General features: G+C 41.5%; 2 protein-coding genes and 1 non-coding gene across 12 annotated transcripts; 1 reads left to right on the forward strand and 2 right to left on the reverse strand.

Moving 5' to 3' along the window:
* Positions 1-1,760: 1,760 nt before the first annotated feature.
* Positions 1,761-19,187, reverse strand: snai1b (snail family zinc finger 1b). 3 transcript variants are annotated; one of them, XM_075476891.1, is made up of 5 exons: positions 18,921-19,187; positions 13,660-13,852; positions 3,825-9,368; positions 2,973-3,512; positions 1,761-2,636 (listed from the first exon to the last, which is right to left on the reverse strand). In XM_075476891.1, the coding sequence occupies exons 3-5, from the start codon at positions 4,153-4,155 to the stop codon at positions 2,455-2,457; spliced, it is 1,053 nt and encodes a 350-aa protein (XP_075333006.1). In that variant the 5' UTR covers positions 4,156-9,368; positions 13,660-13,852; positions 18,921-19,187; the 3' UTR covers positions 1,761-2,454. The 3 variants fall into 3 exon arrangements, with proteins under 3 accessions (XP_075333006.1, XP_075333005.1, XP_075333004.1); XM_075476890.1 differs by lacking the exon at positions 18,921-19,187 and adding an exon at positions 18,164-18,229; XM_075476889.1 differs by lacking the exon at positions 18,921-19,187 and adding an exon at positions 16,861-17,181.
* Positions 13,015-13,086, reverse strand: trnaa-ugc (transfer RNA alanine (anticodon UGC)). Its single transcript has one exon. It is a non-coding gene; the product is annotated as a tRNA-Ala (tRNA).
* tp53inp2b (tumor protein p53 inducible nuclear protein 2b) lies at positions 15,988-27,986 on the forward strand. 8 transcript variants are annotated; one of them, XM_075476893.1, is made up of 5 exons: positions 15,988-16,754; positions 16,830-17,079; positions 22,509-22,882; positions 23,588-24,161; positions 24,247-27,986. In XM_075476893.1, the coding sequence occupies exons 3-5, from the start codon at positions 22,759-22,761 to the stop codon at positions 24,512-24,514; spliced, it is 966 nt and encodes a 321-aa protein (XP_075333008.1). In that variant the 5' UTR covers positions 15,988-16,754; positions 16,830-17,079; positions 22,509-22,758; the 3' UTR covers positions 24,515-27,986. The 8 variants fall into 8 exon arrangements, with proteins under 8 accessions (XP_075333008.1, XP_075333009.1, XP_075333011.1 ...); XM_075476894.1 differs by having other exon boundaries at positions 16,833-17,079; XM_075476896.1 differs by having other exon boundaries at positions 15,988-16,459; positions 16,567-17,079.
* Positions 27,987-27,996: the final 10 nt, after the last annotated feature.

Genomic DNA, 27,996 nt, shown 5'->3' on the forward strand with positions numbered 1-27,996 from the left:
GCCCTTTTGGTGGATGTATTGCCTAACAACCATGCCAACATAAAGCACGCACAGGAGTATGTTGGCAGTGACGCTTGACAACATTTGAAACGGACGTACCTATTTACGCATGTAAAGGGAGGAAAAATGAGTCTTTAGACTTTTCTTGAGAGTAGCACGTAAGAATTTCAATCAAAAAGCAGTCCCTGTGTCTTTGCAATTAACTCAGCAAAACGTTTTTTCCTGTGACAGGAAAATCTAATTATTACTTTGATTCAACAGTAAACTGCCAGGACAACAGCCAGAGCAGCCCTCCCTCCGTTAGACAGTGGTATTGTATGTCTGTCACTAATGGCTCAGGAATGTCAAATTAGTCAGGGGCTGCATGCATGACGCTGTGAGACGCTGTGAACATTAAAATACTTTGAGGGGACCAATATGATACCAACACTTGATGAAAAAGAAAGGTGACAGTCCCAGTGATCTCATTGCCTCACAGCTATAGACTGATAGACTGCCTCCCACACACTGCAAACCAGAAAAAATGTCCCCTTAGCAAGATGTCAGAGTTATATTTCAAAACCTGCCGAAGCACATAAGAAATGACACTGCTTACTGGCATTATTTGTAGAGGTAGAGTTTAGATATCTTAAGGGAAATAAAAATGGATAATATCCATTTCTGCAGCATTATTTGACGTAATACGTGGCTCTATGTGCCAACCACCTGATAGCTAATCAATCGGCTGTTCAAGCCTCTGACTCATTGCCCGTGCAGGTGTGAAGCTGTTAAGATGACTCTCACTTCTCGCTTAACAAGAGCCATGAGAAGTGGACTGACAAATGAAAAAATCCCCTCACGATCAAAGTCAGCTTCTTTATTGAGTAGGCGTGTGTTTGTATGTGTGTAGCCTTTGGGGTGCTGTTTACTTTAGGCAAGCTAAGTCATGCAATCTGATCTCAAGCTTTTTGAGTGCCTCCTTAACCCCCATCCAGCACACACAGACACACACACACACACACACCGCATCTCTCCGCAATGAGAGCTATCGAAAGGAAACACTATTTTACCTCACTAAGACATGCTGGCGTCAGAGTGTGTGTGTGTGTGTATGTGTGTGGGTCAGGGGGGCAATGGGGACTGGAGACACATTGTTGCCATATGTGCACCCTGGATGTTCAGCCTCAGCTGGACGTGGACACACAGACGTCTCTCAAAGGTTCCAACAAGGAGAGCAGATCTGAACCATTGCTGAACAGGTGGCTGCACAGGCTGAGTGGATGTATTCTGTTATTGTTGCTGGTCTAGACTAGAGCCTAATTTCCTGCTTCCATTTGTAGATACTTCTACAGCAGAAGGTGGGTCAGTAGGATTCCCAAACTCCAGCCAACTTTTACACTTTCCAGAGGAAAAATCTCCTTGATTTAAACCTTCTTGGTCAGCATCTTTATCCAGTTTCTGCTTATCTGACTTTATCCCCCCCACCTGCACTCACCCTGTGCTCCTCCTCCCTCACTGGCATATATTCTCCACGTATCCCAACTGCCTGGCAGGTGTGTGCAGGTGTTCCCCTTATCACTCAACATCATACAAACCTATCCCCGCTCTCCCAACACACACCAACCTATACAACAGCGCACAGCTCTATCTTCCCATTCACAAACTGTCATGACTGTCCTAATGAACTTTGTGCATCAGTACAATGCCTGTTGAAATACTACTTAACATTGAGAGGACATGGAAACAGGCATAGTTTTTTTTTTTTTTAAATGATGATTTTATTTACAAATGCCAGAAAAAAAATGTACATCATCTGGAAAACATGTTCAACAAAATATTGCATAAAAAGATTATCAAATAAAAACATGTCAAAATGTAATTCAGACCATAGAAAGAACCATATCGGTAAAGGCAACTTGTGTTTTTTTGGTCAAGTACAAGTGGTCGTTTTATGTCCCACAACATGCATGAGTGTCTGTGGTGTAAGGAAGGGCAACCGGAGCGGGGGTTGGTGTCACCTGTCGAAGCTAACATGTCTCTCAGCACCCTGCCTCCACGGTGCACCATGCACAGACAGCTGTCTCAACACCCACACATAATGTATGTATAGTATAGTGAGGAATGACATCCTCGCATACACACAAACACACAAACACACCCAAGCAGCTGCAAAATGGCCGCAGTCCCGGACCGGCCGGCACCAATGGTGTTTTCTGAGAATTAACTGCGTGTCCAGCTGCCTCAAAACACACACAGACGATAAAGGAGCAGCAAAATCGATTTGCTAATACCAGTGTAACCTCAAATCTGATCAACTGGATCAAGTTAAGGCACTTGAGAAGTCACTTTATAAAGCAAATCTGCTCTCTACGGCTTTAGTGTCAATCTCCCAAAGTCCTATGTGTGTTGGCTTTTATCAGAGGCAACAGAACCATCAAGCGGCGTAAGCTGGAACTCAGTCCAGGGAATGTCAGTCTATGAGGCAGGACAGCACCCAGAGGCACTGTGTTTGTGCAGCAGGGACATGCGACTGAAGGTCCGCGAGCAGGAGCCGCACTGGTACTTCTTCACCTCTGAGTGGGTTTGCAGGTGGGCACGCAGGTTGGAGCGATCAGCAAAGGCCCTGTTACAGTGTTGACAAGCAAAGGGGCGTTCACCTTGTCGAGAGAGAGAGACAGAGAGAGAGAGAGAATACTGTCAGCACCAGCAAAACACTTAACACATTAGGAGGCCAAAAGGTTTGTACTCTGGTCATTGTTTTTCAAATGATCTACAGATAAGCAACAATGGAGCAGGAACACCCGAACTTGCAGGCTGCCCTTTTTCATGCAGATCAATTCTGTGAGGCTGAGATTCAACGAGTCCTGCTCATCAATAACATTTGCTTACACATCAGTGAATATCAATGGGAACAAGGTGCAACCAGGTGTTACACTGACAAGCCAATAGTGTAATAATCAATAGTCTGACATACCAATACTTCTGAGAATTACCTGTGTGTGTGCGAATGTGTCCTCTGAGCAGCCACGGCCTGGAGAAGGCCTTGCCACAGGTGGGGCACACGCAGGGCAGAGTGTGCGAACGAATGTGCATCTTCAAGGCTCCCAAGCTGGTGTACTCCTTGGGGCAGTTTTTGCAGTGGAAGGCTGGGCGTGCAGAGACCTCAGTGGGCAGGGAGGGTGCATGCTGCGGTGGGACACAGGGGGAGAGCTGGTGGTGGGAGAGGGCTGAGAGGCTGGAGTAGCTGTTACTGCAGTGCAGACAGTGGTAGATGTGCTGGATTACATCTGGGCTGGGGGGATCCGAGGTGCGCCCTCCATCCTCCTCTTCCTCTCCACTGCTGCTTGAGGGAGAGCTGCTGAGGTCCAGAGGGCCCAGCGGGGAACGAGGCAGAGACACTGGGGTGATCGGGGAGAGCGGTGCAGGCAGGGTGTCGGTACTGGTGAAGAACGGGCTGGTGGGATGGCAGGTTAGTGCAGACCTGTTGTTCTGTGTTGGAAGTTCAGCTCGTGGAAAGCTTTCAGGGACAAAAGCTGGTAACACAAAGTAGATGAAGTCAGGTGGGTTTTCAGTTAAATGAGCAGATAATCTAATAAAGAACTAAACTTGTTTTCATTCTTGGTTTCATATTACAGCTTCCATTCATCACAGACACGGCCATCAAGCTTTCTCATCAACACATTTTCCAGATGACTAAACACACTTTTTCATTCAACCCTGGAGGCTACATGAAAGGTAAGTGTCTCACATTTCTGTGGCTTGGCTCTGCTCTGTGATTAACTTTGCAAGTCAAATACGATCAGAAATCTATCGAAATTCTTAAAGAAATAAGAATAAAAACATACCGGTTTGGCTCTCAAGATGACTCTCCCTGTAATGAGGCTTCTTGTTGGAAAAATACTTCTTGACAAGAAATGATCGCGGCATTTTGAGCTCTAGCTTTCCGACTGATGACAACAAGAGTAATTTCCACAACCGGGTGGCGCTCTGATCCAAGTGAGCCTCAGACAATTGCAGGTTCCAGTCGACAAGAAATTCTAAAAGCGCAATCCCACAACCTGAAATGTTGAACGCATCTTGTGAAAGTTGCCTCCTCATATAGAGGGGAGAAGTAGCGGAGTGGGTGGGCAAATCTCCGCCCAAAGTCACACCCCGTGCGCTATAAGGCGTCACCATCCTCTCTCGCCACAGGTGCCCAACGTGCCAAAATCTTTAAAGCGCTGATCTAATTGCGCATTTCACGGCCCTAATGGCTCGTCCCTCACGACAGGAAAACACTTATTGTCTTGAAATCTACTCGGAATTCGGCGTCAAACGCTTTAGAACCAAAGTGTGCACATGTGGTGAATCTATATGTGGCAAACACATAAAACAGAACAGATGAAATCTTGCAGTGTGATGAGCAACGTGCAAAATAAGACGAAGGAAGCGCCCTTTGCTGTAAATTACATGTCAAAGGTGTGGCGTAGCCGGAAATATTTCTACATATATCTGCATAATCATTAAAAAAGCCCCCAAAAAAACAGAATAGCTATTGCTCAAAAGAGGAATCTCTTTTTGTATATTCCACGTTATTAAAAAAAGTGTTGTAACATCGTCAGATTTACTTTTGTCATGATCTCACGTTGTTCACTCTGTAGTTGTTTAAGAACAATTCTCCCTATTCACATAGGTCTAAATGACATTTTATGATGCCTCTGAAGTCTTTTGAGCCTGCAGCTCCAGGCTTTAACGCCGACTGGTGTGAAGGAGAACTTTTGAGAAAGAAACAAACGGCTTGTTCTCTCTGCCCCATTCAGTACTAAATGCCCAATTCATCCCAACTCGTCGCATCTCTCCCTCGCTCTCTGCGGGGAATAAGTCATTTTGAATAAAAGTAGCACTGTTCCTTTAGACTGCTCACAGCATGAAATTAGGTCAAATTAAGCGAGTCGACGACGGGAACAATATGATGATGAAAAAGCCTTCAGGTAGCATGAAATGCAGCTACTCCGAGAGGAAATGAGCGTGACACAGTCCTTTCCTTTCTTCAGCTTTATTGTTAAAGTATTATACTAAGTATTATACTTATTATACTATAAGTATTATAACCTATTACGACTAAATCATTCGCTAATTTGCTAAATATTTGGAGTGTCATCTGTGCGGAACTGCGCTGTAAACACAAAGTTGGACCATGCACTTCTCGAAACGGTTCCCTTGGTGCACGGACCCTGTGATTCTGAACATCAGGTGCCGGCCATCAGACAGGAATGTCTCAGTGTCCACAGAGAGGCTGCTTAGCATTGCAAAGAAAGTCATATGCTCGCCAGCATGAGGGCTGCTGGGTGATGGGGCTGTATGCACCTGTCTAAAGGCGCCATTGTCATGGCATGCCCAAAAGTTCACACATCAGAGTGCTTGTTGACGCTGACGCCACGCAGACTGAGGGTCACGAGGGCAGGACAGCAGTAAAAACAAAAGTAAATAGTAAAGACACACGTGAAAGTAATCTGGTACTGCTGCTGATGAAGAAACGGCTTAATGTGGCAACTGAGATTACAAGAAGCATACAGTGTGTATGATATGCATGTGCTCCTTTTCCAGTCCGTGTTTTCCCACACAAACTGCAGGGGAAAAAAATGACAGTATGAAAAATCCACCTGACCTCTCTTTCTCAACACAGTAAGTGAAATAGCTGATTACACACTGCTGAATTAGCTCTTTTGAGGATAGCGGGATAGCAGACTGCAGACAAAGTGTGTTAGAACAGGTTAGAGTGACCCAGTGACACACTGAGGACATGAAGACATTAATAATTTTCCAGCTTGGAACAGATGTTCCCTGTTCTGTGGCATTAGGGATAAACCAGCCAGTGTTCTCATGGAGGCTTGCACAGCCTGATGAAACCTCCTGAAAATGCCCCAAAATACAGCCACATCGGTTAGTGACTGTGTAGCAGAGATGGTGGACATAAAGGCATCTTGGCAAAAAAAACAAACAATATATGACATATTCTTATAGAGCAGGTCACATAAACTTAACGTATCAGTCTTACCGTCAAAGATGACTTGTATAAAAGAGAGTAAAACCCTTAAATGATCTTTTTTTAACTTCAAAAGTCATTACTTTTCTTGGAATGACCACAGCATTAGTTAAAGTGAGGCATCACCTTTGCTCGTATTTCCACGTAAGCTGTAGCCCACCATGGCAAAAAAGACAAGTCTCGTGACCCATCATTTGAATGAACTTCACAGTAAGTAGCATACCAAAAAAAGAGAGAGAAAAGAAATAAACACAAAGACACACACACACACAGCAAGGTAATGCAGGGTTCTGTCTTGTCTTTCCCCGAGAACAGGCACCAATAATTTGTGTGAAACTTGTCATTTCTGTTTTTATCTTAAAAAAGGTCCGAAGAATATCTGTGATGTAAAATTAATCCCATGTTACACAGGATGTATAGGTAGTATTTACAAAAAAAAAAAAAATACAAGCTCTTCATGTGTTTGTAGACTTTCATTTTCATTTGTAATCTACTGCTGTTTAACATGGGATGCTTCCAGCTGCACGGCTGGTGATCTCATGTTGGGATCACTCTAAATAGCCACTTTATAGTCAGTTACTTTTTATTCTAGTTTTTTTTTTGGTTTAATTAAATTATTGTAGAGGAATTTATTGCTATAAAGTCTGGTTCTACTCACAGGGTACCCTCTTTATGAAGTTTAGGCCAGTTTTGGTCTGAAAAGATTACGTATACAATGTATGTACGGCTCTCCTCTTGACTGGGGAGTACGAGTGCCGGTGGGAGGAACATAAACCTTACTCTTCACCTGTTCAAGTGGTGTTGGGTGGTTTGTGTGAGGGTGTGGTAGCTCCTCCAGAGTGGCATGCTTTGCTGGATCTCTGGCCAGACGCATTTGATAACATTTTAAAGTCTAAAAAAGCAAAAAAAAAAAGAAAAGGAAGGTACTAGAACAGGTGCAGAGTTTCATTTGAAAAAACAGGAACAGGTTTGCTTCCATACAGAAAAGTGGTGCACTTTTCAGTACAGGCATGTGTGTTTCCTGCCTGTGGACCGTACAGAGTTCATCTTAATGTTTAATGAATTATTCTCTAAGGATTGAGTAAAAGAGCGCTCCCAAGTGCCAGATGGTGGTGAGACAGGCCTGGTACCTCATGTATTCCAGAGGGAAGTATGCGCAGGTTCCTGGTACACACAGCAGCAGAGGAATAAAAGGGACAGGCAGAGAGATGGAGAGAAAACAAAGAACAAAGGTGAAGCAGAGCTTTGTCTGAAGAGGAACATTTTGAATGATTCACCTCTTGCTCCATCCTCACACCCTCTGTAGAAATGTGCTCGATGCAAACTGCAGAAAATCTGCAAAAACTTAAACACGAGTCATTTGGTAGTTTGTTTCTGCAGAGAAGCGAATCGCGTAAAGGTTTTTGTGTTAGGAACACTTACCGAGAGAAAGTCAGCTGCTGCTGAACTCACAGTCCCAGTTACCTGCTCCCTGGTCCACCCAGAGTGTCCAATGTTGTGATATTTTACACTTAATATTTTAGCTAAATACCTCGTAAAGCTCACAGCATTCATAATCCTGGAACAAACTGCCAGTAGAGATTAAACTTTCACCAAATGTAGACATTTTTAAATCCAGGTTAAAGACATTTCTGTTCTCATGTGTCTATGCATGAAATATCTTTTAACTTATCTAGACTGTTGCTTGTTTTTAAATTCATTTAAATTATTTGATATGTTTCTCTTTATGTTCTTTTATGTATTTTTGATGCTTCTTACATTTCCTGCTGCAATGCTTTTATTTTATGTAAAGCACTTTGAATTGTTTGTACATGAAATGTGCTATACAAATAAATTTGATTTGATTTGATTTAATCCACAAGATGTATTCAATTCCTCACTTTATGTCTTAAACTCTGAAAACTTTTTAATGAGTTTGGCTGAAGGTTATTTTTGGAAATCAGCTGGGCTTGAAGTATTTTAATTTTGTTTTATGTTTAGAAAAAAGCGCATCATGCAATCAAATACTTTGTAGTCGCGACAGGATTTTTTTTTTTTAAATTGTTGTGAGCTAAAGAGGCTGAATTGTGGCAGCTTTTTTTTTTTTTTTTTAATTCTGTGAAGAATCAAAAGAAGCAAGTTAAACTTTGAAAAATGTCAAACTTAGCAGAATACTGACAGATGCCAATAAGGAAAAAAGCTTATTTCAGCACCCATGACAATAAAGTTAACCCCATGAACCTCACAGTACAGTAATTGGACCGAATGTGTGCGTTTGTGGTCGTGTTGACCAAATGTAACATTTTACACCTACAAGGTACAGTCACAGAGACCCTCACAAAGCACTAAGCACTTTTCTGAATCACACACACACGCACTATGATTTTGCATGGTACTTATTTATCTCAGTATAACTATATGTTTCTACTGCAGATGCTGCATCAATTTCAAACAATTCTTGAAAGCATTCTTTAGTAATGACAATGTGCAGTAAGAAGCAATCAAGTCGCTGCAGATGGCAGTAAACCCAGTTCTCTATATACAGTAGAAATCAGTGCAGTTGTCCAACTTTTTTTTGACCTGTCATGTCATGAAACTAGGTAGTATTTGTTCCTGAACCCGGGTACAAAAAATTCGATCAATATTTCATTATCCCATCAGGGTGACAGAATACAAGACGAAAAATGAAAAGGGAATGTTGACAATAGTACCCAGTACGTACAGCTGCATGTGAAATAAGCTTTTAAAAGCGTTGTAAAGCTTTATAAGGCCTTTAAAGCATTTTGTAGCTCCAAAGAAAGCTGCACAAAATCAGAGATATTGCCTCAGGTGATACCAATTGAGTCTGAAAGTGTTGCAGACTTCTGCTTTTTATTTTTTGGTTTAAAACAAGTGACTCCAACACAACAACGACAACACGTTGACCCAACAATTTTAGTACCAAACTAACATGGGTGAAGCACTTCTCTCGGGAACAATGTTCGACGATGGAGCTGACATTCACTCTTTAACAATATTCGTTCGTTTCGAGTCCACATTTCAGAATCTGAATGCATCTCATATCATGCGTGAACTGATGATTTTTGACTCGTTCTTCTCTTGTTTGAATAGAATCAGCAGCCTCCCAACCACCTATTGTGATGATCCACATGTTTTTGTTCAAATGCAGCCAAAAGCCACGCTTTACATTTTAGAAAGCCCTTGATAGCCTTTGATCACTCAGGTGCATTGTTACCATTCACTCCAGTGGCAAGATGGGTAACGGCCACTTGGGCACATTTACATTTGGTGTTTAGCAGGTTGTTTTCCAGACTGACTGAGGCAAGTCCTCTTTGTATTTGTGACGATTCAATGAGTAGATCTCCCAACGCGCTTGCAGTTTGATCTGAAAGAGAGAAGAGAAGTCTGCTTTTTGTGGCCTCTGTCAGTTCTTTTGTCAATATATCCTGGGCTCGAAAAGGTTCGATGGACACTCAGTGTAGTTAATGTGTCCGTGAAGATAATTCACAAAGTTAGCACCTCTTTAAATCTTTTATCTTTTTTTATCATATTTTGTCTTGCTATTAATATATCTTCAACTTAACTACAAAACAAGATCAAGAGATTATTTCTGATGTGCACCAGTTGTTTCAAACATTATCACCGCCACATGTTTGTTTACCTGTTTCTACACGCAGACTGAGGTGTGTGTATGTGTGTGTGTGTGTGTGTGTGTGTGTGTGTGTGTGTGTGTGTGTGTGTGTGTGTGTGTGTGTTTGTGTGTGTGTGTGTGTGTGTGTGTGTGTGTGTGTGTGTGTGTGTGTGTGTGTGTGTGTGTGTGAGCGTTGCCCTGCAGCTCAGATGTCGACTTGTTCACCAGGAGGACGATAAGATTATCCCAGAGGAACGCATAGAAACACGCTCTTCCAAATACTCTGTAGTTTGAGCCCATTCTCTGCTCTAGCCCCACATTTTGGTCTGTTCAAGCACGCTCCGATAAGAGAGAGGCAGCCAACAAGTCAAATGGATTGATGGCTTTGTGTAGCTCAAAAAGACAAATGGATTATTTGTCAGTATCATACTCAACGCAATACATTACACATCTAAGTTCAATACAGTGCTAAACAAACATTACAGAGGATGTGAACAGCTGTGTGCAGCTCCTCTGTGCCTTTTCTCAAAAAAAGCTTTTCAATTAAGGACTTTGTTTTTAACTTATCCCTTTATATCGTGATGTCCTCACTTACATTCAGCATTTTAATGCTTTCACCAATACTTTTTCAAACCCCAAAAACAGACTCAGAGCACTGACTCTCTCCGCAGTAGACCCAAGTATGCTGAAAACAGATTTTCTTGGGTTGCTGTAGTTTCTTTTCCCTTCTTATACCTGACGTAAAAATTCAGATGAAAAAGAATGGACAATTACATGAACAAACATTGCCACAGATGGGCGAAGTGTTCCTTTGTAATCAGCAAAGTGGGTTGGAATACAATGAGGCAACTTCTAGAGAGGCCAAATCATAAATCGACAAATTGTCAGTGAAACAAACAACAAAATTGAATGAAATTCAAAAGAACAGTCTCATTTATCTTTGTAATGTATGAAAAGTATAGACACGACGGCAAGAAACTGAAGCTACTAAAATACAAGTTTGACCCCCATGTGTGTCAATGTGTGCGCCACATTTCTAAAGCAATTTGACAGCAATCAGATCATTTTCGGAATTATACAAGCATGATCTTTTATTCACATATTAACAATTGAAACACCAGTGAATTTTATCTCCCAATTTAATTTCTTTGTGCTCTCAGTGTGAGCATATTAAGTTACTGACGCTATGAACCTGTGGTTTTTTACAAACGTATCAACAAGTGATAATTAATAGCACACATAATTATATTTGCCCTCAGTCATAGTGCTCAGTGATGGCCTAAACAAACGCCTGAGACAACTCAGTGAGTGATGGGCAAACACTCCCATATCTCACACAGATGGAAACATTTTCCATTTCTGTGCGAGGTGGTGAAATTCACCGTTGGCTCACGACCCAGCATGGAAATCTGAGAAACAGCGTGTGTTTGTGCACCTTCCAGACTTTCTTACCCTCTAAACCTCACCAATAAATTCTTAAGTCAGAGACACACAATCAGCTACACGTGCAAAGAGAGTTTACATTTGCCCAGAGGTCCTCGAGTGCGTGTTTGTGTGTCCACTCCAATGTTATCTGGACACCAGGCAGACACTACAATCCAGCTACGGACCCTCTTTGATGTAACCCATGGCGCCAATAAAGGTCAAAAAATGGTCAGCTTTTTGTTGTTTGGGGAAGTTTTGGCACAAAATTACTGTTGATATTTTAGGCAGTTTATTGAACTAACGTTTTTCTCACAACTTCTTTAAAATGTTTATTTGTCTTTTTAAATTTCTGTTGCTTTCTGGGGGGAAAAGTAATAAAAGTGGCTGCTAACCCTAACCCTCATCTTTTATCTCCTGCACCGTATTTTAGAGCTTTCTCAATTGCAACGATATCAAATTAAGTTTTTTTCATATCATCTTTATGTTTAAAATGCCGGAATATAAGCTGTTTTGATTGAAAAGAAAGCTTAACATTTGGTATAAATATAGTCAACATCAACCCTGTTATTTAATCGACTGTTATCAGATTCAGTGATTTTCTTAAAAATCTAAAATTGAACCAAAATGCTGTCAAATAACTTCTAAACCAGTCCTCAACAGTATACTGTGCTGTGCTGTCTTCGGCAAAATCAAGTAAGATCGAAAATGGAACAAACGGCAAGTTGGCGCCACCCACTGTTCACACTGTGAACTGATCTGCATCTATTCAGATTAACCACTAGGGGGCGACCAAAGACCAATAATGTTTAATAGCCTCGCAGTTCAGATGAAAGTCACAGGTCAGGCCATATTCACAAATACACAACAGACAACCTAATTATTATCAGATTTCAACAATGTGAAACTATACGTCAGTTAGCTGTACCAAATTCCCCCTCCTGATACACATTTGCATCAAGACAACCCATCATGAAAGCTCAATGTTAGAAGCTTTATAATCTAAGCTTTAATTTAAAAAAAAGTTGAAATGGACACTAATCCAATGTGCACTCACGCATGCTGCTCTTCATAGCATTTAACCTACTACCAAAACTGGTGTGACCTTAACGGTTTCTCACAGTCTTTTCATTATTTCCTCTGGCAGCAGAGTAAAACTATTTTCCATCTCTTTTGTGGCTGTAAACATTAAATGCAATTACAGTAATGTTACTGAGATGAAGAACGAAGGCCTCTGACACAGGCAGAAATGTCAATCAAGTGGCACAGAGGTTATTTCTAACTGAGGCATTTCAGTAGAACAGAGCTACCACTGAACATTTTATTTAGGACCCACGATTTCCTGACAATTAAACAGTAAAAGAAACATCCATCCATCCACCTTTCATATCTACTTCATCCTATTCACGTAAAATGTAATATCACGACTAAACGTGTAGGCCTAATCTAAACAGAGCTGATTCGATTTAACACCTAATATGAATAGGTGCTTTGCTTTGCGTCAGTTTTACGCTCATTAGTGTTGTTGTCAAGTTTGTGTTGAACAGTAAAGAAGATTCCATTAAAAAAAAAATTCAAAGTTGAAAGTAAAGAAGATCCCTGTCTAGATTATGTGACGAATACGGAAGTGATATTGTTGTGGGAACCGAAAAGACCGTCACAGAGCGCAAGGAACGAGGCTCTGGTAGTGAGATTTAAGGACCTTAGAAAAATTAAATGCAACGCCTTTCCATCAGCTCCATAAAATTTTCCTCGGCCAATTTTGTGTAACCTTGCTGACAAAGATTTAAAAGGACCTACATTTACTCGGAAGCCTCACATTTAGCCTAAATTATTATTGTATTTCATTTTACCAGATACCAAGGCCTTTGGAAAAAAAAAAAGGAAAAAAAAAAACCCACACGAAATACACTTTTTTGTCTGCCTATAAAATGTTGCGTACACTTTAAAAAAGAAAAAAACAGATTCGCAAAAGTTGTGGAGATGCCGGGGATTGAACCCGGGGCCTCATACATGCAAAGCATGCGCTCTACCACTGAGCTACATCCCCTTCTGGAGTCACTCTTCGTCAGTGTTGATATAAATAGTGTCTTCTCGGGAACTTTTCCCCTCTAAATAGATCTGTGGTTGAGCTGGTTATTTTTGTACAGACATGAATCCTACTTATGTCATTTCAGGACACAACTTTAACTGGTTTCAACCTTCTGTCCCAGCTTCATTTGCAGTACTTTTTCCGAGTGCGTTGAACATTTTAACGGATTGAAAAGCTACAGCCAAAGGGCAGTCTTTTCTAGCAGCAGTACTTAACCCAGTACCCGTTCTGCTGTCAGTGTGAATGCATGGAAAGGAAACTGTTGGACATTTGGCTCAGTTTGATATTTTTCAATCAAATTCTTCCTCGGTGCTATTCTTAGCCTGCAGGTCATGTTTTGCTTTCACTCATTGGACACATCTGTCCGAGGAAGGGGCTCCTCCTCCTACGCTAAGTGAAAAACAAATGACAAATTGATGGGGATAAAAGACAAGAGAACTTAAAACAGCTACAATTCTTTGATAGGCTGCGCACGCAATTTATCAAGTCAGACAGTTAGCCTAATCCTTTGGGGAATTTAAAATAGCCCACCTCGTTAAGTTCTCCAGGGGAGCGCGAATGAGGATCTGTCGTGTTCCTCTGGAGAGCACAGCCTGTCCCACCTCGCGCGTTGTTTATCAGTGCGTGCACCCATGCCAAGGACACTGCCTCCAGAGCCCGTTTGCTCTGGCCTTGTAGGGACAGACCCTTGGGATGCAGACGTGGAATGAGGGTCTTAGGAGATCTGAAGAAAGGAAGGCAAAGTTTCTCCTCTGCTAAACACATTGCATAAGGAAAGAAAACACAGCTGATGTTTCCTCTGTTGTTGCGTGAAACTGGATGGGTGACAGACGGCCATCACGCTTTCTGTGCTGAGCAATAAATACTAGACACAGATTATGTGACGGGGGTGGTAGTGGGGGAAGTTATCCGGGAACCGTAGAGTGTTGCATGCACAGACAAGCTGCACGCAATATGAGATGCAGAAAGGAATTCTTTATCTCGGGCCACAGATGTCTAGATGTTAAAGTGGACCGTATCAAAGTGACTCTGACTTTGAGTTGGAGTTTGTAGTATTTTTCCGTGTGAGATTAAAATTTGCTGTAAAGTTGTCCATTACAATCCTGTCTGTTTTCTCCCCTCTGACCCTCACAACAGTCAGCTCACTGGCTTGAACTGCAACACCCCAAACATGAAAGGGATATTAAAATTCTCATTCAACTGGCGAAAAGAAAACAAATGAGTCATTTTTTTCTTCCAAAAAACAGTTCCTACAAAGCCCACTAACAGTATGTCATATATTTTTGCTGGTAGTAATGGTTGTGGTAACACAAGAGGCACCTTGTATCTTTAAGGGCTGCTGTCTTATCATCAGCCAGCAGCCAGCAAAGCAGGAGCAGAGACCCGAGAGGCCATGCACAAAAATATAAACAACAGAACAGGAGGTGTAGCCGTCTAATATTGGAAGTTTACTATACAATGACTTGCCAAAGTATTTTTTGGAAATATTATTTTTTCGTGTTACAGCTTCTAATGTACATGTATTTTTAAATTCATTTTAAAAGATGGCAGTGTGTGTATTTGTGTCCTCCACGACGCAGAGTCAGTGTCTTTTGCTGCAGTTACAGCTGAAAGTCACTTTGAAGATGCCTCTATAAGCTCGGCACATCTAACCACTGGGCCACTCTCCCATAAAGCCCAGCTGTGAGGAGTGCACGGCTTATAAGTGTCCTATGGACAGATGCACCAGTCTCCTCTGTGGTGCTCTCCAGCTTCTATCTGGGTTGCCAATTGGTCTGTTTGTTGCCAACCTGATTAATGTCCTCCCTGCCTGATCTGTGAATTTTTGTTTGACGGCCCTCTCTGGCCAGGTTTGCTTTGGTGCCATTTTATGATTATGAATTTAATTGTGCTCCTTTGGCATTTCCAATGTTTCAGATATTTCTTAAAAACTAAATCCTGATTTGTTATTCTACACAACTTTGTCCCTGACCTACTTGGAGAGCTCCCTGGTCTTCATGATGACGCTTGCATGGCGGTGTTGTTGACTCTGAGTCTGAGGCCTTTGAGATCAGGTGAATATGTACAGAGATCACGTAACACTTAGTGTGCACACAGACGGACATCATGTGACTAATTTAGTGACTTCTGAAGTTAATTCAAATCACAACATCATATTCAGGGGCCTCGAACTAAAGTGAGTGAATACATAAGCACCACTTTACACCTTTTATTTTTTTTAGAGTTATTTTAAGGTTTTTTTCTTCACATTTTAGGTCTTTTTTTTACGACCTTGAAATTCTATTTTTTTTAGATATCCATCCTTAAATAATGTAAATATTTGATATTAACTAACTCTGAGCATCATCTTTATAGAATTTAGGGTTAATTTGTTACATTCCAACCAACTAATACCTGCATTTCTTTTCTTTTCAATTCAGTTTAGTTTCAATTCGTTTTATTTATGTGGTGCCACATCACAATAAAAGTCAACTCAAGGCACTTTAAAGAATTAAGATGTGGAAAAACAAACATGCTAAGTTGTCAAACTAAAAAAAGAAACCAACAGATTGTTATAAAATTTTACTTTGATCCAATCCCCTGTCCTGAGCATGCATTCGGGGAAAAGGAAAATCTCTTATTTTGACAGGAAGAGACCTCCAGCCCAACCAGATTCAGGAAGGGTGGCCATCTGCCTGAGTCAGTTAGGAAGTTAGAGGACAGGACGACACATTCAAACATATAAAATCACAAGAACAGGCACACCTGCTATGGGATAGAAAAAGAACACAAAAATACCCCAAAGTAACTGAAAGCAATAGCAACACATACAAACATGGAGAGTACAGAGAGCTGAGTGGGGAGAGGTGCTTTGTAGATCATGAGAGGTCCCCCAGCAGTCCAGGTCTGTAGCAACATAACTAACGAGACGGCACACGATCAACCAAGCCAGTCCTAAATATAAATGTAATCAAAAAGGATAATCTTAAACCTATTCATACTGGCAGCTGGCTCCACAAGAGAGGAGACTGACAACTGACAGCTCTGCCTCCCATTCTACTTTTAGAAACTCTAAGAGTTAGACCTGAAGCCTGAGAGCAAAGGGCTGCGCTGGGAAAATATTGACCGAGGAGATCTTTAAAGATGCAATGGAGCTTGATCATCATGAACGTTATGTGCGGAAGGGACGAATTTTAACTTCTATCCTGAATTTTACAGAGACCCAATGAGGAGAGGCCCAATTTTGTGGAAATATGATCTCTTCTTCATCCTCATCAGAGCTTTTCAGCATTTTGGATCAGCAGAAGGCTTTTCAGAAAATTATCAACACAACCAATTGATGACAACACTGGTAACAAATATTTGTACCAGTTCCTCAGCATCACTCTGAGATAGGATGTTTCTAATTTTCTAATTAAAGAAGGTGGACCTGAAATGTGTTTTTGATGTGATTTAAAGGACAGATCCTGGATCCTGGAGGACAGATCCAGACTAATTACACGGCTAGACAGTGTCTTCCTGAGGCTCTCATATTTTCCTGTCATGTTTTAGAGATATCCCTACAGAGAGTGTCCAGCATTCCTGTCAAACACGGGAAAGCAACAAGACGTTCCAGAGCTGTGTTGTCCCACTCAAGAAGTTACCCTGTAAGTGAATCATCAACCTGCCCATCACTCCACTTTTCTCCTTGCACTCAAACAAAATAACTGTATTTCCCACAGCAGGTTTGTCTGGCTTCAGTTACACTCATACCTGGGATGGCTGCGTCAGCCACAGCAAGGACTGGTTGAACAAAGCTGCATGAACACAGGCAGGAAGGGAGAGACTGCTGTGACCTTTCACCCAGTTTTCCAAGCATCTTGGGGAAACTGTGGGAATCCTGTGAAGCCAGGCAGCTTCAGCTTAAGCTCCCGCATGGATTGGGGAATAACAAAAAAGAGGAACCTCTGCTCTTTCTGTGTCTTTGTTCAGGTTAGTCAGGCCCCAACTGTTTTTAGTACATGTTGGCTGTGCTCATACTCATTGCAAGATCATTGCAACAGCTACTTTTCAAAACTTATCTGGGGAATATTATTAAGTAGTTACTGGCACGATAGCCCGCACTACGAGGACATGACATGACAAGTTCCACCAGGCCTGCGACGTCACCTGGCTTGATAGCACAAACATTAACAGAAGCTCAGATGTACATACTGTTCTTGCTAAATGTTTGTGTTCAGTGTGTGACTGGGGTTTGGATGTCATCATCACTTCAGGGTGAATGTGTGTTGTGTATTGAGTTGCCTAGCACCTGGTAACTGTATAGGCCGAAACCTTATCATCACTACTTTAGTAGGTTCATAGTGAACTCTTCCTATCAACGTTCACCGGTGTGGCAATAACATGTCTGTATGCGAAAAACAAGCATACTAATAAAACTGGCACTTGTCTGAAGGCAAATCTGCTTTGAAGTTTCTGTTCATGTAACAAAGCATGGCTCTGCAACTTCCATTCTTGTGGCTTATATGAAATGACATTTCAGATTTACCATCAAAGTCTGTTGAACACATCAGCTGAAGTACACCTTCCAGATGCTCTAAGAGTCCAATTTGACTGGCATGGTACCTTTGATAATAGAATTTCTGTTAATAAAAACATTCAGTATAGATGACGGCACAGTATTTTGACCAAACAAAGCCAATAAATAGAAGCGCTCACTTAATTTCAGTTGTATAATTCAAATAAAGAGTGATATCATCACGACAGCTCCTGTCAAACTTGAGTTTCACTTGACACAGAGGACATAAGTGGGAATCCTTATACCTTGTACAGTATGAAGTAAAATACTATTGACCGCCTGTCTGAGTGACAGAAAATGTATTGTGTTCCCTCCTTACTAAAGGTTCCACTTGGCAATAATCCCTAGCAGCATGCAGGTACACACATATGTGGACATAAACACTTCATGAGCACAAGCAAGCTGTGGAAACTTTTGTGGATTACGATGCATAAAGCGGTACGAGTTTCACACACTAAAAAAAGGATCAAATTGGAAAAACACATAAGTATCCTTCACCTTAAGACCCTCGATCATGCAGAAAGCCATGCACGGCTCTGTGACCAGTCACCAGTTTGCATAATCTGCAACAATAAAAGGAAGAGCAGACTCAAAGCTTGACTGCAGGGATCAGAGGTGACCACTAGGCGTTTTTTGAAACCTCCAGAAAGCTCATTGGTTACACAAATGGTGCATTCAGATAAAGCAGATATGATTGGCTAATATCATTTGAGAAGCACATTTAGGTCCTTCCCATCAGGCGGAATAAAAAGGGTGAGAGTGAGGGGGGAGGGGAATATGATCTATTTACTAATAATATTTAAAATTACATCATTAGCATCATTTGGCAGTGAGAATGAATCTGTTCAGAAATGTGTCTGAAATTTGTTTTAGTAAATATTCAGACGGTTGTTCTGAGGGGAGAAAATTGCAAAGTCACCAGTCAGTATTGATCGCCTAATTTAAAAGCCCACAAGAGAACCTGGCAATTTGCTATATTTTTTATACTGATCAAGTATCAACTTCACAACAATCTATCATTATGTAATAGAGATAAAGATAGTCAAAATTATTCAAATATATATATTTTCTGACTCTGGTCCAAACTTTCCTCAGGATATAAATAGAAGGTCTGTTGACACAGTTTCTGCTCCTTATTCCAATTCATTTAATCAAGCGTCAAGCTTGCTGTTTGATCAGGGTTTGGTCAACAGTTCTTCATCTTTTTCTGCTGTATGTGGAGCTTTGTGAGCAGACTCTAGGTCGGTTTTCTCACCCGTAGTCGTGCTTTTTAAAGACCGCGGCTGTTGAAAGTTGAGGCTGATCAGGGATCAGTCCCCAGTTCCAGTATCCTGCTGGTGCAGATTGACAGCTCATCTTGCCCTGCCCCCACCCTGTTGCCTAGAGGATCAGCCTGTGAAGGGTGTAATATTCCAATTGGTCGGTTTGGTTGAAGTGGGCGGGGGAAGGGGCGGAGTTGAGAATGTTGTGATCTCACAATCAGCTGTTTTGTACTCTCTATATTCTGATCCGAGGATCAGCTGGAGGCAGCAATAAACAGGAAAATCTGCAGCGGAGGGGGAAAAAAGGAAAGGAGGAAAAAAAAAAAGCTGCAGATGTTATGATCTGAAAACAGCAGTGTAACATTTTTACACGAAGCCCTTCTTCTAAGAAGAAAGCCTTTTATTTTTCTACAATGGTGTTCTAACTACCTCACATAAAGGCTATCTAAAGCTATGCTTTAAGAGTTGTCGTTTCTACTGTGTGTGAGATCCCGTTTACAACTTGAATATTACTTCAAAGGCAGGTAAGCTGTTTTCGGATTCTTCCACAGATCTATTTTGTCGTTGTTTTCTCTCGCACTATGCTCTCCACGGAGGTATCAGGCTGCATCTTTTTCAGCAAACATATAACGCATTCCTGATTTCTGTTTACTCACAGAAAATATCCATCGGCCAATCTGCCACCATGAAACCAAAGAACGTTACGGAATTACATGTCTTTGTCTGTCAGTGACCCATTACATGTTTCAGGCTGTTGACTGCTGTGTATTATACTGTCTGATGATGTTCTATTATTAGGACATGAATACTTTTGAAAGCAGTAATCGCTGTACAAATAAAACGGGCTTATATAGGTCGATTCGACGTCCTGTATTCCTTAAACGGCACTGTCCTGCATACGCAAGCGGTCGTTGTTTTGCAAATTGCACCAAATGCTGATGTGGAGTCGAAGGCTGATGTTGGCGGTTTATGTGCGGCTGCTGAAGCCATCGGGAGACGGTTTTTTTTAGATATAATTTTAATTTGTGTGCAAATAATACATGTTATTCAGTGTAACGCCCGGTTAAATGTATTACCCGAAGCTTATCCAGTCGATGTCTTTCGTGTTGTGCCGCTGAGCCACTACTGTCATTGCTCTGACCCTTCAGCTGTGGAGCTTATACGGATAATTCATGTTTAACCTGGATAACCTACAAAGAAAGTCGTGTCTTCTCTCGGCTCTCGGCCGTGCGAAGTCGAGTCTGCTGTGTTATTTACCCGTCAAAAAGGGGAGGATATATTTGTATTTGAAATAAACATCAGTGCCGTTGGCAGCAATTGTTTCATAAGGGTAGTGCACTCGACAAAACGTCGACAACAGCAGCCATTCACACACGGACTCTTTGGGGCAGAGTGTAAGAAAATGGAGACAGGAAATGAAAATTCTGTGTAGGTTTTGAATACACCGTCATACGATCTTGTATGTTGCAATACGGTTTGATGTATAGACCTCTTTTTCTCGCCCCCCCCCCCGTCACAAAATAGGCTAGAGCTGTCAGCGTCCGTGGGGTGACGTCACAGGCGTCTTGTTTTTATTTCGCGGATCCCCGCCCATCCCGCTCCTTTTTCTCCTCCTACTTCTCCTCAAACAGATCACTGCCCGAAGAAAGAGCTCTCACTCGAAAACATATTTACAGGCCTACATTTCATAACACATATTTAAACACACACAAACACACACACACACACACATATATATATGTATATATGTGTATATTATACAACAAGTTATGGTAATCAACAGAGAGCAGATGTTAGATAATGCAGAGGGCAAAGTTAACAGGAATTAACCAAAGCAACCTATTTCAAAATAAAACAGGAAGCAAAGCAAATTAAAACCGAACGCAAAAAAGGGACCTTAGAAAAGCAATTGAGCACCAGAACATAATAATGATAACTGCAAAACACATAAGTAATCATGGTAGTGAGAATAATAATAGTGATGATAATGATATTAACTATTGATAATATTAGAACGGTTTAAATTAGCTAAAAAGGAACTAACAGCCTGGACAAAAAGCCAAAAAAACAAAAATACTTACATCTCTGCACACCCGCAATTATTGGGGGGGGGGGGGGGGGGGGGGGGCACAGTCTGAAGTCATCTGAAAGTTACAGCCTACAAGGATCAGAAGGGGTGGGGGATGTGCAAGGAACTGCAAGATTAGCATCATATTGACTTCCAAAACACCAGTTGTCAGATAAACTCAGTGCATTAATCTTTCTGCTATCTCTAATGAAACTTGCTGAATGTCAAGCACTATTTATTACTCTTAATGGGTTCATTTGAATTTCATATGATAAACGCTCTGTAAAAATCCATATAAAGACAATGTGTCTTATCCCGTGCCAGTATCAGAGGTTATATTTACACCAGCCAGACAGCTCTGAATTGGCTTTTACAATCGCCAAACTGATAAAAACGGTTTTATCAGGGAAGTTCTGCATTTTGTCCCCACTGACTGTTTGCAGGTGTGTTTAGTGGAAGTCTTTTAATTGAGCTTAAACTTAAGTAAACAAAACTTGGGTTTGAACATGTGAGGCTTGTTTGCTATGACTGTTGAAATATTTGTTTAACATTACATCATTAGGTTTTTAGTCAAAGTCATGCCCTTTACTGGGGTCACAGGCTTTACTTTACATGTGCACAGTCAATGTGCTTGATGTTTTAAGAGTCTGCCTCTTTGTATTAAGTCCTGTCACCTCCTCCACCTCTTCCTCTTCTCTGGCCTTTCCATCTGTCCCTGTACTGTCCTGAATGGTTATCTGGATCTAATGGGGGGAAGGGAGAGTTGTCATTGTCCACCAGGTCCTGGCTTGCTGATTAATGTCTTTCTTCATAAGTCACTTTTCCTTCATACTATGACATGCCTTCGGCTCAGTGTTTCGTGTGGAGGTCATAATGATGTGATCGCCAACCTATAGGAACCAGATGAAACCTCATGATTGAATTTGTTGTGATTTAGTAGACTCATTAATGCTCTTAAAATCAATACTTTCATACTTACACTGAATTTGATGAATGTGTGCTTGTGAGCCACTGACTTGTAGTGACAGACCTATGTGTATCATCTACACAACTTTAGCAGCTTTGAAGCTGTTGGTTTTTCCTAAATTCACTCTTGTCAACGCAGTTTCCGGTGTAGAAGCTATGAACTGATTTTACACCTAAAAAAAGGTGTAATTTCTGTAATTCTAATAGTAATAAAAACAAATTATTATTCCTGATTGAAGCATAAAGCTGAAACAAGTTATGAGCTTCTGTTTTCAGTACCACTACATGTCAACTTGGCAGTTTTTCATATCACACAGGTTTGAGTTGAGTTGAATAGCTCTACAGTGATGTAATGTGTCTTGAGAAACTTTTGCCACAGACAGCGTTCGCTTTCTTTATCCTGTGTACTTTGACTAAGCTGTTGGAAATTAACTTGATAAGCGACTTCTCTTTTTTAATGTCATTTGGAAAGAAAATTCATTTGACGGCGAAGCACCTTGCCCATTCATCACAATTTATTCATTTCTTTTTGTCTCCCTCTCTGCAGGCCTTTGTTCCAAACCAAGTGAAACCTTATATTGCACTACAGAAGCCTGTTAAGTCCTGTTTGTCAATCTCAACATCAAGCAAGGAGCTTCAAGTGGAGACTAAAACTCAGAAAAATCAGGCAAGAGAGCAGCATAGAACAACAACTGATACATTTTTTTTTTTTTTTAAATCAAAAAGGCAGCTATAGCTTTTTCTTTGTGGACGACTAAAAGCACCACAGCCATCAACACTCGACAACACAAACAACAATGTTTCAGCGTCTAAGCAACCTGTTGTTTGGAGAGGTAGAAGAAGTGGCAGCTGAGCTGAAGGGACCCAATCCATGTGTGACGGAGGCCGACGAAGAGGGATGGATGCTCGTCAACCTACCCGGTGAGTCTGAGAGTTTAGGGTTGCATTGGATGGATTGCTGTGTAATTCTAACTTTGTGCTATGGCGGGAAAAAACCCAGTTGTGTATTACTGAGCAAGAATTAGCCTCATTCTCTCTTGCATGTGTGTAAATTTGACTAACATATGAGGGGAGGAGGTACTGATGGGGATGACGGAGTGGGGTGAAGAGTCAGTCCGGGTGTGGCGCAACTGCTCATCCACAAAAGCGCTCTGCGTCTAATGGCGGAAGCACAAAAATATCTGCGAACATCCATTTCCATCCACTTTGTTTATGATGTGATCATGACAAAGACAGTTATCAAGTATAAAAATTTGCTTTGGTGCCTGTTTTGGAGCCAATCAAATAACAGAATGTAAAAGTTCCTCTTCACGACAAACATTATGTCACTGACATAATCACAACCTCAGAGGGTCAACACAACTAATGATGTGACTCGTGTTTTGTGTTTCCTTACCCCCTCTCCTTTCCCTCCTCCAATTTTTTTAAAACACCTCAACATTCCCCACACCGGTATGTGTGCGCGTGCGTATGTGACCCCTTGAAAATGACCCTCTCCCTCCTGCATGGCTTTTTGGAAAAATCTGCCACATTTGCAAAACAATGTTTGCAACACCCCCCTCCGGTCTGAAATATCTGTCTTTATTGGTCTTCCCATCCCTGATTTCATCCCTACCATGCGCTCAGAAGAGTCTGGCTGCATGATGCGGGTGGAGGATGAGACGGGGTCTCCACTTATTGCACAATCATTACCAGACAGTAACTTATCAGATCACCAAAATACACACTCGAGGACAGAATGTCAAGGCCCCATTCCCTACCCGCCTCACAAGCGTCGTAGGACATATAAAAGTCGGGCACGGGGTGCAGTAGCACCATCAGACCCCCTGTCTTGCCCAAGCACTAGCCCATCGCTATTGGGTGCCACCACACCCGTAAGCCTGCCTAGACGGGCCAGACTGTCCACGCCCTCCTCCACGCCGTCGATGTCCCCAGGCTCTGGAAGTGAGAGTGGGGGCAGTGGGGGTACCAGTGGGGCAGGCTCAGAGAGAGGTTGCATGGATGAGAGCTGGTTTGTCACCCCTCCCCCCTGTTTCACTGCAGAGGGAGCCACAGCAGAGGCCAGCCCGATGGAAGACCTCCTCATAGAGCACCCCAGCATGTCTGTTTACGTCTCCCCAAACAACCTGTCCATGGTCTCCAACAGCAATCTGTCCATGGTTGGAGAGGAAAGTATGGTCAGCCTGGCAAGCAGTGTGAGGTGAGAAATATTCATGCATGCTGCGCCTAACCTTCACCTGCTTAAGCAAGCTCAGAGTTCTACCATTTTTATCTCCTTTTTGCAGCAGAGTGGCTGAACAGGCTGCTCCCCCCGCCACCCGCAGCACTATGCCCACCAGGGCGAGCCGTGGAGCAGCTGCCCAGGCCGGACCTCTGGCTAAGGTCACCCAAGTGGCCAGGGTCCAGCGTTGCAAAGCTCGCATGGAGCGGCGCCATCTGAGCCGCAACCACATCCAACGCCAAAACCGCACGAGGGAGCAGGTCCCTCGCCGTGCAGCGCATGCTAGAAACACCTTCCTTCACCAGCCCAGCAAGCGTAACGTCTGCCACTAAACTCTCCAAAAAATCAGGGGGCTTTGTTTACTCTGAGGGCATTAGTTTGCGTAGTAAATCAAGACACACGTGATGAAATATGTTCACCAACATCATAATTGCTTTAATTTCTGCATAATATATCATATTTCACCCAGATACCAGTAGATCAGCAGGACTCCCCCTGGTAGTTTTTAACCTATCCTGCTGTTAGGAACCAGTCGCTCTTAGTAGATCAGTGTAGAACTTTATTATAGACTCCTTTTTGTCAATTGCTTTATCCCCCCCAAAAAATAAACAAACAAACTAAAAAAAAAAGGCTTCATAATATTTCTCCAGGTTATACATGGTAGTAGTAATACCTGAAAAAACACAAAAAAATAGATTATGATAATGTTCTTTCTATCCTCCTCAAGTTATGTTATTTTCAAATTCATTCAACCATTGAAGCTCCTGTGTTCGTTTTGGAGAGTGGAGAGTTTTCTAGTGGAAACCTTGCAAAACGGAGACAAGTTAAGCCTTAGCATTATTTTTCAGCAAAAAAAACAACAAAAAAACAGCTCATCGTGTCTTCAAAGCTTTACGGTCATGGTAATTTTGTTCAAATTATTTTTGCTCAGAAGAGGCGGGAGACTATACCGTGAGTGGCAAGGGTGAGAGGAAAATCACACATTTGTTTCTCTCTGATTTGTTACGACAACATTTAAAGTGAAAGGAAATGTGAAGCAACCACTTTCGCCAGAGGAAACAAAGTGTTGTGAGTTTTCTCTCCTCTGTCTACTGAAGGAGATGAGCAAGTAGGAGATGGTGAGGGAATGTGCAAAACAGATTAAAGAGTAAAACAAATTATATGATTAATTAGGACAGGGCAGTGTTAAAAGGAGCGTGATTAGCAAGGAATGTTCATAGGGAAGCGGAATGTAGCCCCCTGAGCAGCCCTTGTCTGAGTGGCTCCCTGTAACATCTGTGCCCTCAAGGAAGGATTTTGGATGCAGTGCGAGCATGCAGGGCTTGCCTTTGGGCAACATGGAATGGCACGTTACTGGAAGTGCAAAGCGGTATTGATGGCAACTCTTTATTTTGTTTTGGTACACTGTTTTCTGCTCGTTTTGTCTTGGAAATGTAGCTTCTTTTTTTTTTCTTTTTGCAAAGTTCCACCTAAAGAGGAAATTTAGGCTTCCTCCAAATCAGATGAAGAGATTTGACCTTTAAAAGACAACACGTGTGCATCTTAAACAAAGCGATGATCGTCGATTGTGCGGTCTGTCACATGCCCAGCACACATCAGTCTCGTCCAGTCACAGTGGGCGCAGTGATCTGACCTTGTTCATGTGGTCAACAAAAGAGGTATGAACTATTTACGTAGTCCCCCTTTATCGAAAACCTTTATAGGATCAAACTGTTAGGAGAAAGGGGAGGAGATATCTCCTTTATGCCTCACAACAAGCATCCTTTCTCAATTGAACAAATTTAGCAACTATCATCCTGCTCATGGACGTGTGAACCTTTGCTAACATGTTGCTAACATCTACTCCATGACCGTCTGTCTCTTTGTTGTTCACACATCCAGCTCTAACAGAGTCCACTTTAGAGATCTAGCTTACTGATATGTATTCGACAACAATAGTAAACAATGGTGCTGAAGTGTATACTAATGTTTGTAAATTATTTGAGACATGGATGTAAGTTTGCACTGTCATATATTTTGTGAGTCAAAGTTTTTAGCGGTGTGCTGTGTGCTTGGTTTTGGTTTTTCTTCGGTGATATATATTGTTTTTCTTTTCATTTTGACCCCAACTGTGTGTGAGAAGGCGTACTGACACGTTAAATGCTAGAAATTCTCTGTTTTAGAGAAGAAAAGACAAAAAAAAAAAAGCATCAATGTTGGTTATCTTTATTTTTTCCTGTAAATATTACAAAAAAAAAAAAAAACAATTTATGATGCTCCGTTAGATGTCAAAGCCTCTCAGGACTCGAGTCCACAGCGTTGTGTCCAATTGGACTGATGAGAATCCACTCTTTGCCTCACCTCTGTGCTCATTTTCAAACCAGGAGGGCATTTCCCTGGCCAAAAGTGGTGTCTTTACCCCAATGTCCATCTCGTGATACTGAGATACACCATAAGAGCAGCACTAGACTCAAAGTTGACGTGCCATAGGCAAACATTGCCCTCCAGAGGGTCCACTTAGCACAGCGCCTGCTGCATGAATGCCAGTGACATCACAGTACAATGAATTGATTTCAATACATAATCACGGGTGTGTTCAAAAGACGGATTGTCTCTGGATTCATTTCTGATTGATTGTTGTTTGGATTGATTGGATCACCAGAATGAATGAAATTAATTTCCCATGAATTATATTTGATCAGTTTTTATTTTCTGACAGAAATCTCATGAATAAATATGTTTTATTGAAAAGATATGTTAATTTATTATAGAATTATGAATAGATCTTTTTTTTTGTTTGAAGATTACTTTGATTTATCCTGTTGTATTCTCAAGCGCAGGTGTGTATCTGAGGTGAGGCATCTGGCGTGCATACACACACACGCACACACACACATAAACACACTTTTCTGGAGTTTATCCATCAAAGAGACTGTGCCTCGGAGGTAGAATTTATCTTGTCTGTCGGAAAAAGAGGGAGTAAAGACAGGGTAATAACTAGAGATTAAAGGGGGATGTGTACGCATGCAAAATCACCACAGATACCTCTGCTGCTGAAAATCTGTTCTGGTCTCATGTTTGTTTGTTTTTGTTTTGTTTTTTCCTACCTTCTCATGCAAAAAAACAAAAAAATGAAATGTGTTAATGAGTATGTTTTGTTTGATTAGTAAAATATGTTATTTAACAGTAGACGTCATCCAAAATTGAGTAGACAGACTGGCCACCCAATGTGTCAAGCCTGTATGATGTGAGGGTTTGTGGACAAGGACAAAATCAGGCAGGAGACACATAGTTTTCATCTCCGACAGGAAATTAAATGTATGATTGAAATACAATAGAAATGCTTGTATTTTCCCATGTAGTTAGGGGAAGAATTGTTTAACAAGCAGTTTTAAACAAAAGGCATTGAATGTCTGGGAAGTTTCTTATGTTTTATGTTGTGCACTGAAATGATGGCAGCTTATAAAGACTTGGGGTTTCTCTCATGGTACATCTCAATTAGTACAACCCCCCCCACCCCCGCCATAAAAAGTGAAAAATATAGACATGTAAAAATTTGGTGTATCTGATATCTATGGTGATTGTGCCTTTCACTATTTCTGCATGGTTTTTGTGACGCATTGATTTTCCATCCGCAAGATGGACAGTTGTCCAGTGACAGGCAAAACCTATGCAAAAATCAACGGATGGGTTTTCCAGCATCCATTCAGAGAAAACACAGGTACCCACCCCCAGAAATATGAATAAATACATAACAGATAAATAGATTATGAAAAAAAGAATAATAAACTGAACAATAACAACAACAATAAACACTCAGGTTAACACCTGAATC

This window comes from Odontesthes bonariensis, chromosome 10, assembly GCF_027942865.1.
Source record: "Odontesthes bonariensis isolate fOdoBon6 chromosome 10, fOdoBon6.hap1, whole genome shotgun sequence".
NCBI classification, from domain to species: Eukaryota; Metazoa; Chordata; class Actinopteri; order Atheriniformes; family Atherinopsidae; genus Odontesthes; species Odontesthes bonariensis.